The sequence below is a fragment of the Apteryx mantelli genome, chromosome 6 (genome assembly GCF_036417845.1).
Source record: "Apteryx mantelli isolate bAptMan1 chromosome 6, bAptMan1.hap1, whole genome shotgun sequence".
Lineage (NCBI taxonomy): Eukaryota > Metazoa > Chordata > Aves > Apterygiformes > Apterygidae > Apteryx > Apteryx mantelli.
In genome coordinates this window covers 48,952,008-48,965,888 of record NC_089983.1, presented here as the reverse complement: position 1 = coordinate 48,965,888, position 13,881 = coordinate 48,952,008, and the positions used below count along the sequence as shown (strand labels likewise).

Genomic DNA, 13,881 nt, shown 5'->3' with positions numbered 1-13,881 from the left:
TTATTAATTCATTAGAATATGCATAAAATGGTATAATAATTTCCATTGATTTTGCAGTACCGAAGCTAATTTTGCACTAAATAGATGTAGCTGAATTTTCCTACCCCTTAATAACTTTAAGTGTTTAGAATAAACACTTACGTAGAGATATAACCTGAGTTTATATCAGACACAAAAGTCTCACATTTCTATAGAGATGGGCGTTATACAGCAATAAGCAATGCCAGGTTGTTTATTACGACTTTTATATTAATGGAATGAATTTTGTGTTTTGCATCAGAAAAAGTATAAGGAAGACGCAGAAAGGACCATGCCATACTATGTGCCTGTTGCAGACACTCCAGAAATGCAGAGAGTCCGTGAGAATCAAAAGAACTTCAGCACAGTATGTATGCGCATAATAAACACTGTTACTGTCAAATAGCAAAAATGTGCAGCTTTTTGTCATTTAATAAGGTCCCAATATCCCACTTGAATCCCAAATAGGCTTTATATTCTTAGGGATTCTCAGTCAAGGGATCTTCTATGTATGCAGCAGCCTACTTGTGTGTTACACTGGCAACCAAAATGATGTAGTGATTTTCTTGAAAAAAACTTCCTTTCTGCTGCAGTGCTTTGACAATTCCTGTGCTAGTAATAGAAAATTATACTTACAGAGGTTGTCTGGTGATGCCAGTGGGATTACCTGCAAGACTATATGGTCGGTAACATGAACAATTACCCCCAATCTGTCTTGAAATCTTTAAACTTTCAGCATTGAGACTTAATTCTTTTAGGTACCATCTGGCATCTTTCAAGATTTTTCAATTAATTTAGTAAAGGATCTCCTATTGCTAATTTAAATGAGAATACTTGTAACTATGCTACATCTTTACATCACTATTAGTGATGTTGAAATGACCTCTTTAAGTGTGTAAATTCTTTATTTTTCTAATCTTCAAAAAAAAAAAAATCCACTGAGAGTAAGTTTTTATGGCCTAGACTCAAGATTTGGTATTTTACTTTAAATTTTTTTTAACTTTTTAACTTTTTTTTTTTTAAACTTTTTTAACAGCTTCAATATCAGTGGGACCTACAGAACAGTAAAGGAAAAGTTACAGTGGTACAAGACACACCAGAAATACTGCGTGTGAAAGAAAACCAGAAGAATTTCAGCTCGGTATTGTTATTTTCTCATTTCGATGCTTATTTCAAAAAAATACATTCTAATGTGTTTAATAAAATAATTATTTTAGGCTCTTACCTTGCAAGTGGTTAGGTTCTTCACCTGCTTAAATGAATATAAGAGCTTTTTCAAGCAAAGCTAATTTTATTCTGTGTAGATTTACCTGATTTTTGCTACCTCTTTTTACTTTTTTTTTTTTTTTTTTTTTTTTTGTGGAGAGCCCAGATTGACCTATTTCGCATGTACATAGCTTTGAGGTAGTAGTTAAACAATTAGTCCTGTGTTTAAAGTAGTATTACTGGTATCCACCTTTCTTTTGTCATGTGGCTATGTAGGTAGTGCAGTCTTGCTGTGTTGCAAATGTCTTAGTGAGAACGGAACTGGCTGTCCTGTCCTGACTTGTTTCACATTTCATGTTTGACCATGAAGTGTTGAACCTCTGCTGTATCATTTTGCAACTGGCATCATTAGCATAGTAAGTAGAAGAAATTTGTGTAAATTACCAAACAAATTAGAAAAAGAATAAATTAAAACTACAGCAAATGCTAGTTTTCAATCCTAAAATTAGTTTACAAATGTATTGTTATTCTACTTAAAATGCATTGCTACAAATATAAATGATCAGTCCCTTTTTTTGCACAAATGACGCTTATGTAGCAGGACACTCTTCAGGTAGGCAACACAAGCGTTACTGGCCTTGTTCGGCAGTGAGTAGAGGTGGTCCTCCACCGCTGCCTTTCAAGAGGCACCGTTGCGTGCATCTCGCTGTCATGAGCCTCTGTTCACTCTCTGGAAGAAATAATGCTGTTTTGTGTGCTTAACCTTGTTGTCTTGATTCTAAATATTAAGATTTTATATAAAGAAGATATTGGAACTGGAACTACTATTGAAAAGACACCAGAGATGCAGAGAGTTAAGCGAACCCAGGATGCAATTAGCTCGGTACAAAACAATTGATTTTTAATGCTCTACCAGTGCTAATTCAACCTAAAATAATATAATCTTTCCCCTCTTTTTTTCTTAAATGTTGCTAACTGTGGTTTGGCAATAATCTGTCCAGCTAAGAGTTACTTTCTAAGAGTTCTTCCTATTCTTGTTACTTAATAATTTTTCTAATGATTAACAATCAAATTTGTTCCTTAATCCATTTCTAAAACATTAAAGTTCTTGTCATAATTCTAATCCCAAACGTAGTTTACTTAGCACATTTCTTGTAAAACTTTTATGTTATATAAAAATTTTAATACTCTAAAATTGGAATAAGGAGATAAGTATGTGTTGTTTTTCCTTCAAAAATTGTAAATGTTTGTCATGCTTTTTTTGAATGCTGACATTATTTTAGCATGAAAGATACTAACATTCAGCTGTTTGTTTCATGCACAGTGTGTTAAATATGTTCTTGGGGAATGCTATTTTTGTATTATGCTAAAGTAAAAATGAAAACAGCGCTGATATCGAACACTTTAATTGTTATAATGTTGGATGGTGGTACACACCTATATTGAATATGATGGATTTTTACAAATACAAAATTAAATACCTTTCATTGGTAGAATGCAAGACCAAGTGGTATCAGACCTATTAACGAGTATTTATGCCTATTTAAAAAATCTTTTAGTACAATGCCATTAGTAGTGAAATCTAATCAGCAGTTCCAGTAATCTGCTAACAGATTGCTTGTAAAGATGATGAGAATACTTTAATAGCAACTCTCTGCTCATGTTGAAGCTAGTGAGATCTTTAAGTTTTCAGCCTCCTTGAAATCAGGATAATGTTCTTTATGTATCTACATATGAATCGAGATGCCTTTTTTATGCCATTAGGCTAAGATTGTTAGAAATGATTTTTAACTTTTAATACCACAGTTTGCTTTGGAACCCAATTTGAGATATCTCCAAAGGGCTCAACTGTTAGAGATCAGGAGTCGTGTTCTTGCTGAAATGAAGATCCTGGGAGATGTTAGATACCCGAATTTGGAGCTTCAGTTGAAAAATTCTGGCTCAGCCAAGACTCCCTGCTTTTCTACTCTGAGCTCAGTTATTGGCCCATTTCTACAAAGCAATTTAACAATGTTGCTTTTTTAAAACCATGAAAGCAAAGAAACTCTTCATGTCTGCTTTAGAGGAACATTCCTGGCTAACTGTCCAGCTGCTGTCTAGGGAGTCCAGGGCTAGAAGGAGGTAATTTTCAAAGGCAGGAGGATGAGATTCGGTAGGAAAAATGTCAGTCAAGTACACACTAAGATGGCCAAGGGTGCTGTGATAATACAAATAACTCTCATAGGTTCCTTGTTGGTTTCCTTCCATCAGAGTACATTTAGTACCTGAGATTTCAGAGAGTTTGTAACATTTAAATGACCTATGTTTCCTTATTCATGTGACTGGTTACCCATACACGTGTCAACTGTGGTTTGATTTAACCCTTTTATTTTTTCTGATGTCTGTGCATTTGTAGATTAAGTACAAGGAGAGTATTGGAAAAGGAACTCCAATTCCTGATCTCCCGGAAGTGAAGCGTGTCAAGGAGACCCAGAAGCACATCAGCTCGGTAGTGGCCTATGTTTTCTACTTACCTGTGTAAACTGCTCAGCTGTGTCATCTTGCTTCCACTCCTAAAAAGTTCTCTATTTTTTTTAATGGTGCTGTCATTTTTATCCAGGACTTGGAGAGAGAATATTCTTGCAGAGCTCAAGCTTTAATCTCTGCTGGTATTCGTGGGTATTACTCACTGAAAAGCGAACAGAGCTCTTAAATCCCTGTATTTAGCAGGAGGTAGTTCATATACCTGAATTTTGGAGTAATTGTTACATTCAGGCACTTCCCAGTGTTATTTCTGTGACCTGTTCTAAACACAGAGCTAGGAACAAAAAATCCCCAGATGATGTCTTACAATCATCCTGAAAAAATTGGAGTACCAGAGAGAACTTTTGTGAAAAACATAATTGGAGCCTTTTTTGTAGTCACAAAACCTAGTGACAGTCTTAAGTGGAAGCAGTATCTGGCTCTTTCCTTAAGTAGTTAAGTGTAACTTTTAATAACCACATCTTGCTCTCCTGATTTTGAGTCCTCCGTTCCTCCTCTGATCTCTGCACACAGAATTGAGGCAGGATGTGGTCTTTGTTATTGGTACCTCAGCTACACAAGGCTGAGGAGCTGACACCCATATAAAGAGTGTCTTCTGATTTTTCCATTCCTGGTTTTATGACTACCATTTTCCTTTTGAGCTGTTCCCAATACTAGTGGTTCTTACAGTTCACTTTTGCATAGCTGAGTTGTATTTTCAAATGATCCTGCTTTTGTCAACCTTCAAGTTACCTCATTTGTTTTCTCTTGCTTTGAATGCTTTATTTTATATTCTTTGTTTCAATGACATTAAGCAGTGAGATGCAGCTTGTAGGTATTTTACTAGTCTGCAAGAAGAATGAGCAGTGTAGTCATAATGTATTTCTACATGATTACGTCTTAAACCAACCCAGGCATCTTCTGTGCAACTTCTTTAATAAAAAATGCAATTTTTTTTATCAAACAATTACAAGTCAAATTAAGTCTAATAGTATGAGAGCTAAAACTCAATGAGTTTTCTTGTTGGAGACCTAAAACAAGATAAAATTGTGCTGTTCCAAACAAATAGACACATAGATCAAAGTGAAATGGAGCCCACAGCTAAGTACCTATATATTTAGACATGTCTGTAAAAGGTTTGGTTGTTAATGCTGTAATAAAAGTCCTGGAAATGTTAACTACCAGAAGAGTAATACAATTAAATTTTCTAAACTAAAGTGAAGAGCAGAAGATACCAACCTTTCAACCCAAATAGCGTAGTGTTGAAGCTTGTGTCCTGTTACAGTGAAATAATCCATTGCCTTGAGTGCGTTCAAATGCCTAGACACAGACTTCAAGTACTTAGCTGAGTTGGTGACTGCACTTTAAAAAAAAAAAAAAAAAAAAAAAAAAAAAAAAAAATTGCTGAGTAAAATACATTGTGCACATATTTCCATATAATCGCAGATTATAATTACCTATAAACCAGGTGAATTACCTATCCAAATGTGCTGTAATTGAGTTCTGGTGGAAGGAATTTTATCTTCTCACCTTTCTGGGTGCTTGTATTCTGCAGGTATTGTACAAAGAGGACCTAGGGACAGGTATCCCAACACCTGTCACTCCAGAAATAGAGAGAGTCAAACGCAATCAAGAACACATTAGCTCGGTATTTAAAAAAAAAAAAAAAAAAAAAAAGATAACTTATTTTTGCATAATAACATCCTAACATATTTTCTGGTTTTCCTCAGTGGTTTAGAATCTCACACTGCACCTTTTTTCTCCCTGGCAGTATTTTTAACTCATTTATTCTGCCTTTTTGTGCTTTAACTTTTTGGGGTGATTTACAGCTTTACTTGCTTTTCTTTTGAGAACCAAAACTAGAGGTAAGCTGTGAAATTAATATGGGGCTTCTTTCCATGTTTGTTTTATCCTAACCCTCTATCTCCTATGTATTTTTATTCATATATTTACGGAATAATCATCCACAAGCCGTGTCCTTACTATTCAGCTCTAGAACAAGTGTGGAATTAATAAAAAAAAAAAAGTGATCCTAACGCTAAACGTAACTTACAAAATAGTCAGATTTAATGATTTTGCCTTTGTTGAGCACTTTTTTCTGGAAATTTTCTTGTACCTCACAGGTGTTATACAAAGAGGGCTTAGGGACTGGCACCCCAACACCGGTCACTCCAGAGATGGAGAGAGTCAAACGCAATCAAGAACACATTAGCTCGGTATTGCTAAATAAAACAAAAACTAGCACCTCAAACTTAAATCAGTTCCCTTTAACTCCTCCATATTGAATTTTGTTTTAATTCTTTGCTGAACTTTAAACAGCCCTTTCTTAATCAAATCACTAAAAGCTTGTTAGTATCCTTATATTTTAATTTTTCACCTAAGTCTAACTTAATTGTCATTAAATTGTTCCAGCTGTGAAATTTTAACCTCATTTACTTAAAGCAGTTAAGCAGTTCCTTTTTTCCCCCACTGAAACAGTAATATTCCGTGTGAACGTCACTCTGTTCCTCAGTAACACGGTTGGTCCTTCTAACAGTCTTCAGACTCACCACGCTGGTGCAGTGCGAACAGAAGCGCGAACCCTTAACACTTCTTGAAGCAAAGCAATTTAACGCAGCTAGTGTGTTATCTCTTTTCTTGGTTTTGCTGTGTTGGAGGCTTTCTTCTATCCTACAGGTCTTCGTAAAGAAAATGTGGGCAGCGCCCCCAGATCCCTGTAATATAAAAGATGACGAAAATGTCGTAGTTAAGGAAATTACTGTAGTAATGAGTTTCTATCCAGACTTGTTGCTGCTCCTGCCACGTTCCGTTTGAATCACCATGCGCAGTTCCAAGTGCTTTGCGCCATAATTTAGTGGTCTATTTCTGGTTTAATTGGAGCAGCTTTGGACCAAATTTGTTTCACTCTGACCCAATTCAGACATAACCAATGTGAAATCCAGTCTTGATTTAAGGTTCCTGTGCCAGTTCAGAAAAGTCACTGTTGTTACACTATTTGCTGCATTTGGTTGTCCCCGAGAGCATCACAGCTCGCTTTTCTGCTGGTGGGCCCAGTTAGAAATCTGAGAGGGAAAGATGCTAATTCAAGATCCTTTGTCAGACTGATGAAACTTCTTGGGGAAAAGGACAAATGCAAAAGAGTTTTCAGGTGACTTGGCTCAAGATACGCTTTCACAAAAAACACTCCTACAGTTCTTGTTGATGTTACTTACGTGCGCCCAGGTGAGATGAGAGCAAAACTCATAGTAACATTAGCCGAGTCTTTTATTTTTGTTTTGGCAAGCCTTGGAACAGGCCTGACAAATTTGTATTCTTCATACTTAAAAGTTTCACAGTATTAATTGACTTTCCCTCTCTCTGTCTCTCTCCCGTCCTCCTCTTTTTTTATTTTTATTTTTTAACTTCCCTGTTGCCCCCCAGGTGTTGTACAGAGAGGGGCTGGGGATTGGAACCCCAGTGCCTGTGACTCCCGAGATGGAGAGAGTCAAACGCAATCAAGAAAACTTTAGCTCGGTACCTTTTTGTAATTTAAGAAAAAAGTTCCCTGTAACCTCATTTCAGATGAACTTTTTAACATTTGTAGGTGTTCTGTGCTTTGTAATTAACGTATAAATATACAAGCATTCCCCTTCCCCTATTAGAATTTTCAGTGATTTTTAGTTATATTTTATGTACTTTTTTTTATAATCATAACGCTTAACACCTCATATCTGTTCATTTTTCTAAAGTTACTTTTGTTTTTGTGAAGCTTAAAGTATTTTACATTTTAAAAAATAACACCAGTTTCTTTATTAGTTGCTTTATTTTGCTCCTCTAATGCTTTATTATTCTATTGAAGCATATCTAAGAACTGGGATATGGTATTTCAAGATCTCAGAAGGCTTCCTCTGAATTTATCACCACTGTTAACTGTTTTGTATTTCTTAGTTTTTCCTGCTTTCCTAGTGGATTTAGTAGGCATAATAGTTATATATGGGTTGCCTCTATAAAATGACATTTCTTTGTTCTTAATTTTTTTTAATACTCCCATGTTACTACATAGGTGTTGTACAAGGAGGATCTGGGGACAGGGACCCCAATACCTGTCACTCCTGAGATTGAGAGAGTCAAACGCAATCAAGAAAACTTTAGCTCGGTATTTTTTTTTACTTGAAAAATGGAAATTTCCTTTTTGATCTATTTTTAAATAATTTTAACACCAAAAAATTACTCTTGTGTTTCCCTATAATCAACTCACACAAAGAAGATTACCCTATTCCTTTTGTTTTGACATTTTTCCTCCATGATTGTTACTTACATCATTCTTGCTCCACCGTTTTCATTATATCACCTTAATAATAATAACTTTTAGGTTCAGCCTTTCTTTTGACTCTGAATATCTTTTTAATTTTTTTGTTCTTAAATAATATCCAGTTTTTCCTTTTAATCACATCAGTCCTGGGTTTTCTTTTGTGTTTTGTGTTTTGTTTCTTTTTCCTGGTTTTAGCACGTGTGAAAACTAAACTATAGGTGGCCTGCTACCACCTGGTGGAAATGACTTCAGTATAAGAGTGCTCCAATATATTCCAGTGTAACCTTATGGACCAGATGAACAAAACGGAGCTGATTTGCTTGCTGGCTGTTGCAGCACCGAGCCGGTGGCCCAGATCCCTAGCTGGGGTGAAGCGTGGTGGCCTTGCAGGGTAACAGCTGAGCCCCAGCAGGGTTTGCCTCAGTCAGGGAAACGTTCACAGAGGTGTAAGAGCAGGAATAAGTATGGTTTCTCGGGTACCGTTTCCATACCTACGCCTTTAGCACGAGCTCATCTGCGTGTCCTGCCCGTAGGAAGCAAGTAGGATTCTTTAATCGTAAACGCTGAACAGTAGGTAGCATTTCACTCGGGGAACGGGTGGCTCCCTTGGTGTGTGTGTGTGTGTGCAGAAAACCTTCTAGGAAGGAGCATTAGGACCTGTTCCTCCTCCAGTGCCTCAAGTACGGTCAAGAAAAAGGTCACCCCACTTCTCACTATTGCTGAAGAGACAGTAATACACTTCATTATATTTTGTGTAACAACACTTTCATCTTGGAAGTAAGCAGTTTTTAATGTATATATCTCGAGGAGCACTAAACTGAACAGAGAAGGTGTTGTAGTATTCTGGTAGGAGTCATTGCAGCGCAACAGTGTTTAGCGCTATCCTCATAGATGGAGGGTTTTTTTTCTCCTGCTGTTTTTTGTTCAGGGCAGCTCTGGAAAGAATCTCTGTTATGTTCAGCTTGTTTTCTCAGCGAAGCGAGTGTTACTGCTGTTTCCTTGTTCCTTTTTCTTTTGTTTAATATAGCCATATTACCCCACAGGTGTTGTACAAGGAGGATCTGGGGACAGGGACCCCAATACCTGTCACTCCTGAGATTGAAAGAGTCAAACGCAATCAAGAAAACTTTAGCTCGGTATTTTTTTACTTGAAAAATGGAAATTTCCTTTTTGATCTATTTTTAAATAATTTTAACACCAAAAAGTTACTCTTGTGTTTCCCTATAATCAACTCACACAAAGAAGATTACCCTGTTCCTTTTGTTTTGACATTTTTCCTCCATGATTGTTACTTACATCATTCTTGCTCCACCGTTTTGATTATATCACCTTAATAATAATAACTTTTAGATTCAGCCTTTCTTTTGACTCTGAATATCTTTTTAATTTTTTTGTTCTTAAATAATATCCAGTTTTTCCTTTTGTTAATCACATCAGTCCTGGGTTTTCTTTTGTGTTTTTTTGTTTCTTTTTCCTGGTTTTAGCACGTATGAAAACTAATCTGTAGGTGGCCTGCTACCACCCGGTGGAAATGACTTCAGTTTAAGAGTGCTCCAATATATTCCAGTGTAACCTTATGGACCAGATGAACAAAACGGAGCTGATTTGCTTGCTGGCTGTTGCAGCACCGAGCCGGTGGCCCGGATCCCTAGCTGGGGTGAAGCGCGGTGGCCTTGCAGGGTAGCAGCTGAGCCCCAGCAGGGTTTGCCTCAGCCAGGGAAACGTTCACAGAGGTGTAAGAGCAGGAATAAGTATAGTTGCTCGGGTACCGTTTCCATACCTACGCCTTTAGCATGAGCTCATCTGCGTGTCCTGCCCGTAGGAAGCAAGTAGGATTCTTTAATCGTAAACGCTGAACAGTAGGTAGCATTTCACTCGGGGAACGGGTGGCTCCCTTGGTGTGTGTGTGTGTGTGTGTGTGCAGAAAACCTTCTAGGAAGGAGCATTAGGACCTGTTCCTCCTCCAGTGCCTCAAGTACGGTCAAGAAAAAGGTCACCCCACTTCTCACTATTGCTGAAGAGACAGTAATACACTTCATTATATTTTGTGTAACAACACTTTCGTCTTGGAAGTAAGCAGTTTTTAATGTATATATCTTGAGGAGCACTAAACTGAACAGAGAAGGTGTTGTAGTATTCTGGTAGGAGTCATTGCAGCGCAACAGTGTTTAGCGCTATCCTCATAGATGGAGGGTTTTTTTTCTCCTGCTGTTTTTTGTTCAGGGCAGCTCTGGAAAGAATCTCTGTTATGTTCAGCTTGTTTTCTCAGCGAAGCAAGTGTTACTGCTGTTTCCTTGTTCCTTTTTCTTTTGTTTAATATAGCCATATTACCCCACAGGTGTTGTACAAGGAGGATCTGGGGACAGGGACCCCAATACCTGTCACTCCTGAGATTGAGAGAGTCAAACGCAATCAAGAAAACTTTAGCTCGGTATTTTTTTTTTACTTGAAAAATGGAAATTTCCTTTTTGATCTATTTTTAAATAATTTTAACACCAAAAAGTTACTCTTGTGTTTCCCTATAATCAACTCACACAAAGAAGATTACCCTGTTCCTTTTGTTTTGACATTTTTCCTCCATGATTGTTACTTACATCATTCTTGCTCCACCGTTTTCATTATATCACCTTAATAATAATAACTTTTAGATTCAGCCTTTCTTTTGACTCTGAATATCTTTTTAATTTTTTTGTTCTTAAATAATATCCAGTTTTTCCTTTTGTTAATCACATCAGTCCTGGGTTTTCTTTTGTGTTTTTTTGTTTCTTTTTCCTGGTTTTAGCACGTATGAAAACTAAACTATAGGTGGCCTGCTACCACCCGGTGGAAATGACTTCAGTTTAAGAGTGCTCCAATATATTCCAGTGTAACCTTATGGACCAGATGAACAAAACGGAGCTGATTTGCTTGCTGGCTGTTGCAGCACCGAGCCGGTGGCCCGGATCCCTAGCTGGGGTGAAGCGTGGTGGCCTTGCAGGGTAGCAGCTGAGCCCCAGCAGGGTTTGCCTCAGCCAGGGAGACGTTTACAGAGGTGTAAGAGCAGGAATAAGTATAGTTGCTCGGGTACCGTTTCCATACCTACGCCTTTAGCACGAGCTCATCTGCGTGTCCTGCCCGTAGGAAGCAAGTAGGATTCTTTAATCGTAAACGCTGAACAGTAGGTAGCATTTCACTCGGGGAACGGGTGGCTCCCTTGGTGAGTGTGTGTGTGTGTGCAGAAAACCTTCTAGGAAGGAGCATTAGGACCTGTTCCTCCTCCAGTGCCTCAAGTACGGTGAAGAAAAAGGTCACCCCACTTCTCACTATTGCTGAAGAGACAGTAATACACTTCATTATATTTTGTGTAACAACACTTTCGTCTTGGAAGTAAGCAGTTTTAATGTATATATCTCGAGGAGCACTAAACTGAACAGAGAAGGTGTTGTAGTATTCTGGTAGGAGTCATTGCAGCACAACAGTGTTTAGCGCTATCTTCAAAGATGGAGGGTTTTTTCTCCCGCTGTTTTTTGTTCAGGGCAGCTCTGGAAAAAAAATCTCTGTTATGTTCAGCTTGTTTTCTCAGCGAAGCGAGTGTTACTGCTGTTTCCTTGTTCCTTTTTCTTTTGTTTAATATAGCCATATTACCCCACAGGTGTTGTACAAGGAGGATCTGGGGACAGGGACCCCAATACCTGTCACTCCTGAGATTGAGAGAGTCAAACGCAATCAAGAAAACTTTAGCTCGGTATTTTTTTTTTACTTGAAAAATGGAAATTTCCTTTTTGATCTATTTTTAAATAATTTAACACCAAAAATTTACTCTTGTGTTTCCCTATAATCAACTCACACAAAAAAAGATTACCCTGTTCCTTTTGTTTTGACATTTTTTCCTCCATAGTTGCTACTTACATCATTCTTGTAAGATCATACTTACATCATTCTACCATTTTGATTATATCACCTTAATAATAATAACTTTTAGATTCAGCCTTTCTTTTGACTCTGAATATCTTTTTAATTTTTTTGTTCTTAAATAATATCCAGTTTTTCCTTTTGTTAATCACATCAGTCCTTGGTTTTGTTTTGTGGTTGTTTTCTTTTTCCTGGTTGTAGCACGTATGAAAACTAAACTATAGGTGGCCTGCTACCACCCGGTGGAGATGACTTTGGTATAACAGTGCTCTAATAGACGTTGGTGTAACCTGCTGTGCTGTTTACGGAATGGTGAAACGGAGCCGATTTGTTTGCTCCTTTTGTTTTGTGTGTGATGCCTCCTTCCTTTAGGAAGTCTTTAACTATACATTGGTGCACAAAGATAGTGTTTTATATATGTCCTGAGAAGCACTTAATGAAGTAGAGAAGGGGTTCTAGATTTCTGCCAGAAGTTATTGCAGCACACCCGTGTTTAGCTTTATTTGATTTTTTTTTGTTGTTGTTGCCGTTTGGTTCAGAGCACCCAGCGCATTCGGTGCTTTCTCAGCGAGCTGAGCGTCGCTTTTGTTTGCTTGTTCCTTTTTCTAACGTCGCCGTATTGCCCCACAGGTGTTGTACAAGGAGGATCTGGGGACAGGGACCCCAATACCTGTCACTCCTGAGGTTGAGCGAGTCAAACGCAATCAAGAACACATTAGCTCGGTATTTTGTGGAGGAAAACAAAATCCCCTTTAACTCCACTTAAATCGAACTTTTTAACCTTTATTAAAAATGAACTGTTCCATCCTTACTTCCTTGTAATCGACTTATAAAAACATCCTTTTTCCTTCACTGTACTGTATTTTCCAAGGTTACTTACCTACCTCTTCTTCATAAGTATGATTATTTATATAATCCTAAATATCTTTAACCATTTTGCTCCCTGTTCCAACTCCCTTTTTCTATGATTTTTTTTTTTTTTAAATCCTACCATTTTCTGTTCTAACGCTCTTATAGAAGAGGGGGTCTGACTTTCCAGCAGGCTTCCATGGTAGTCTCCCCTCCAGCATGAAAATATATTCATTTGCCTCGTATTTGCCCCTTCTAAACAAAACCATAGACCTGTTTGCCTTCAGGACCGAATTGGTACAATCCCAGTCTGCATTGCTTTCGGGGTAGCTTTTAGTGCACAGCAGAGCAGGTTGAGCTGCAGGAGACTCGGTATTTTAAGACGCAGGAGACTTCATGTTGGATGTAATTATTACTGAATTCTGATTTTCTTTTTTTTTTTTTTTTTTCTTGATGCTTCCTTGTTACTACGCAGGTGTTGTACAAAGAGAGCGTGGGGACTGGGACCCCCACTCCAATCACTCCAGAGATTGAGAGGGTCAAACGCAATCAAGAAATCTGTAGCTCGGTACTTTGCCAAGGAAAAAAGTTCCCTTTAACTCTTTAAATGAATATTTTAACAGTTTTTATAAATGAATGTTTTAACACTTGTTCCAAAATAATGCCCACTGTAGGTCTAAGGCAGCTTAAATAAATGACTTCTTCTTACCCATATTTTACAGTGATTACTTTAACTTTTTGCAGCTTAATTGTTTTTTTAGAAACTTGTTTTAATGCCCTATTCTAATCCTAAGAACTTTTAACAAACACCCTTCATTTTCTTTGCAATGCTGACTTTTTTTTATTATTATAGTTTATATATTCATAACATCCTCAAATCCTGTATATAGTTTTTTGTGGCTTTGTGTATGTAGTACGTACTTACACTATTAAAAGAGTGATCTTGTAGTTAAAAAAGAAAGCTAAACCTTACATCTCTAGTAAAATATTGCTAAGTACCGTCTTTTAAAAATGTGTATATAATACCTAGGCCCTGTGAAACCAAATGCAAGAAAAAAAATGCCTAAGGCTTCACATTTGTCTACAGCTGGCTTTTTATTTATTGCTGCTTTCTTTGGCTCCTT

At 37.3% G+C, this 13,881-nt stretch overlaps 1 protein-coding gene across 1 annotated transcript in view; it reads left to right on the top strand.

Moving 5' to 3' along the window:
• NEB (nebulin) overlaps positions 1-13,881 on the top strand; it is a 146,712-nt gene that overhangs the window by 125,622 nt on the left and 7,209 nt on the right. Inside the window, exons 134-144 of the mRNA XM_067298601.1 lie at positions 281-385; positions 1,055-1,159; positions 2,015-2,107; positions 3,620-3,712; positions 5,282-5,374; positions 5,850-5,942; positions 7,147-7,239; positions 7,769-7,861; positions 9,061-9,153; positions 12,539-12,631; positions 13,233-13,325. Coding sequence (XP_067154702.1) covers positions 281-385; positions 1,055-1,159; positions 2,015-2,107; positions 3,620-3,712; positions 5,282-5,374; positions 5,850-5,942; positions 7,147-7,239; positions 7,769-7,861; positions 9,061-9,153; positions 12,539-12,631; positions 13,233-13,325 — 1,047 coding nt within the window. The remainder of the gene's footprint in view (positions 1-280; positions 386-1,054; positions 1,160-2,014; positions 2,108-3,619; positions 3,713-5,281; positions 5,375-5,849; positions 5,943-7,146; positions 7,240-7,768; positions 7,862-9,060; positions 9,154-12,538; positions 12,632-13,232; positions 13,326-13,881) is intronic.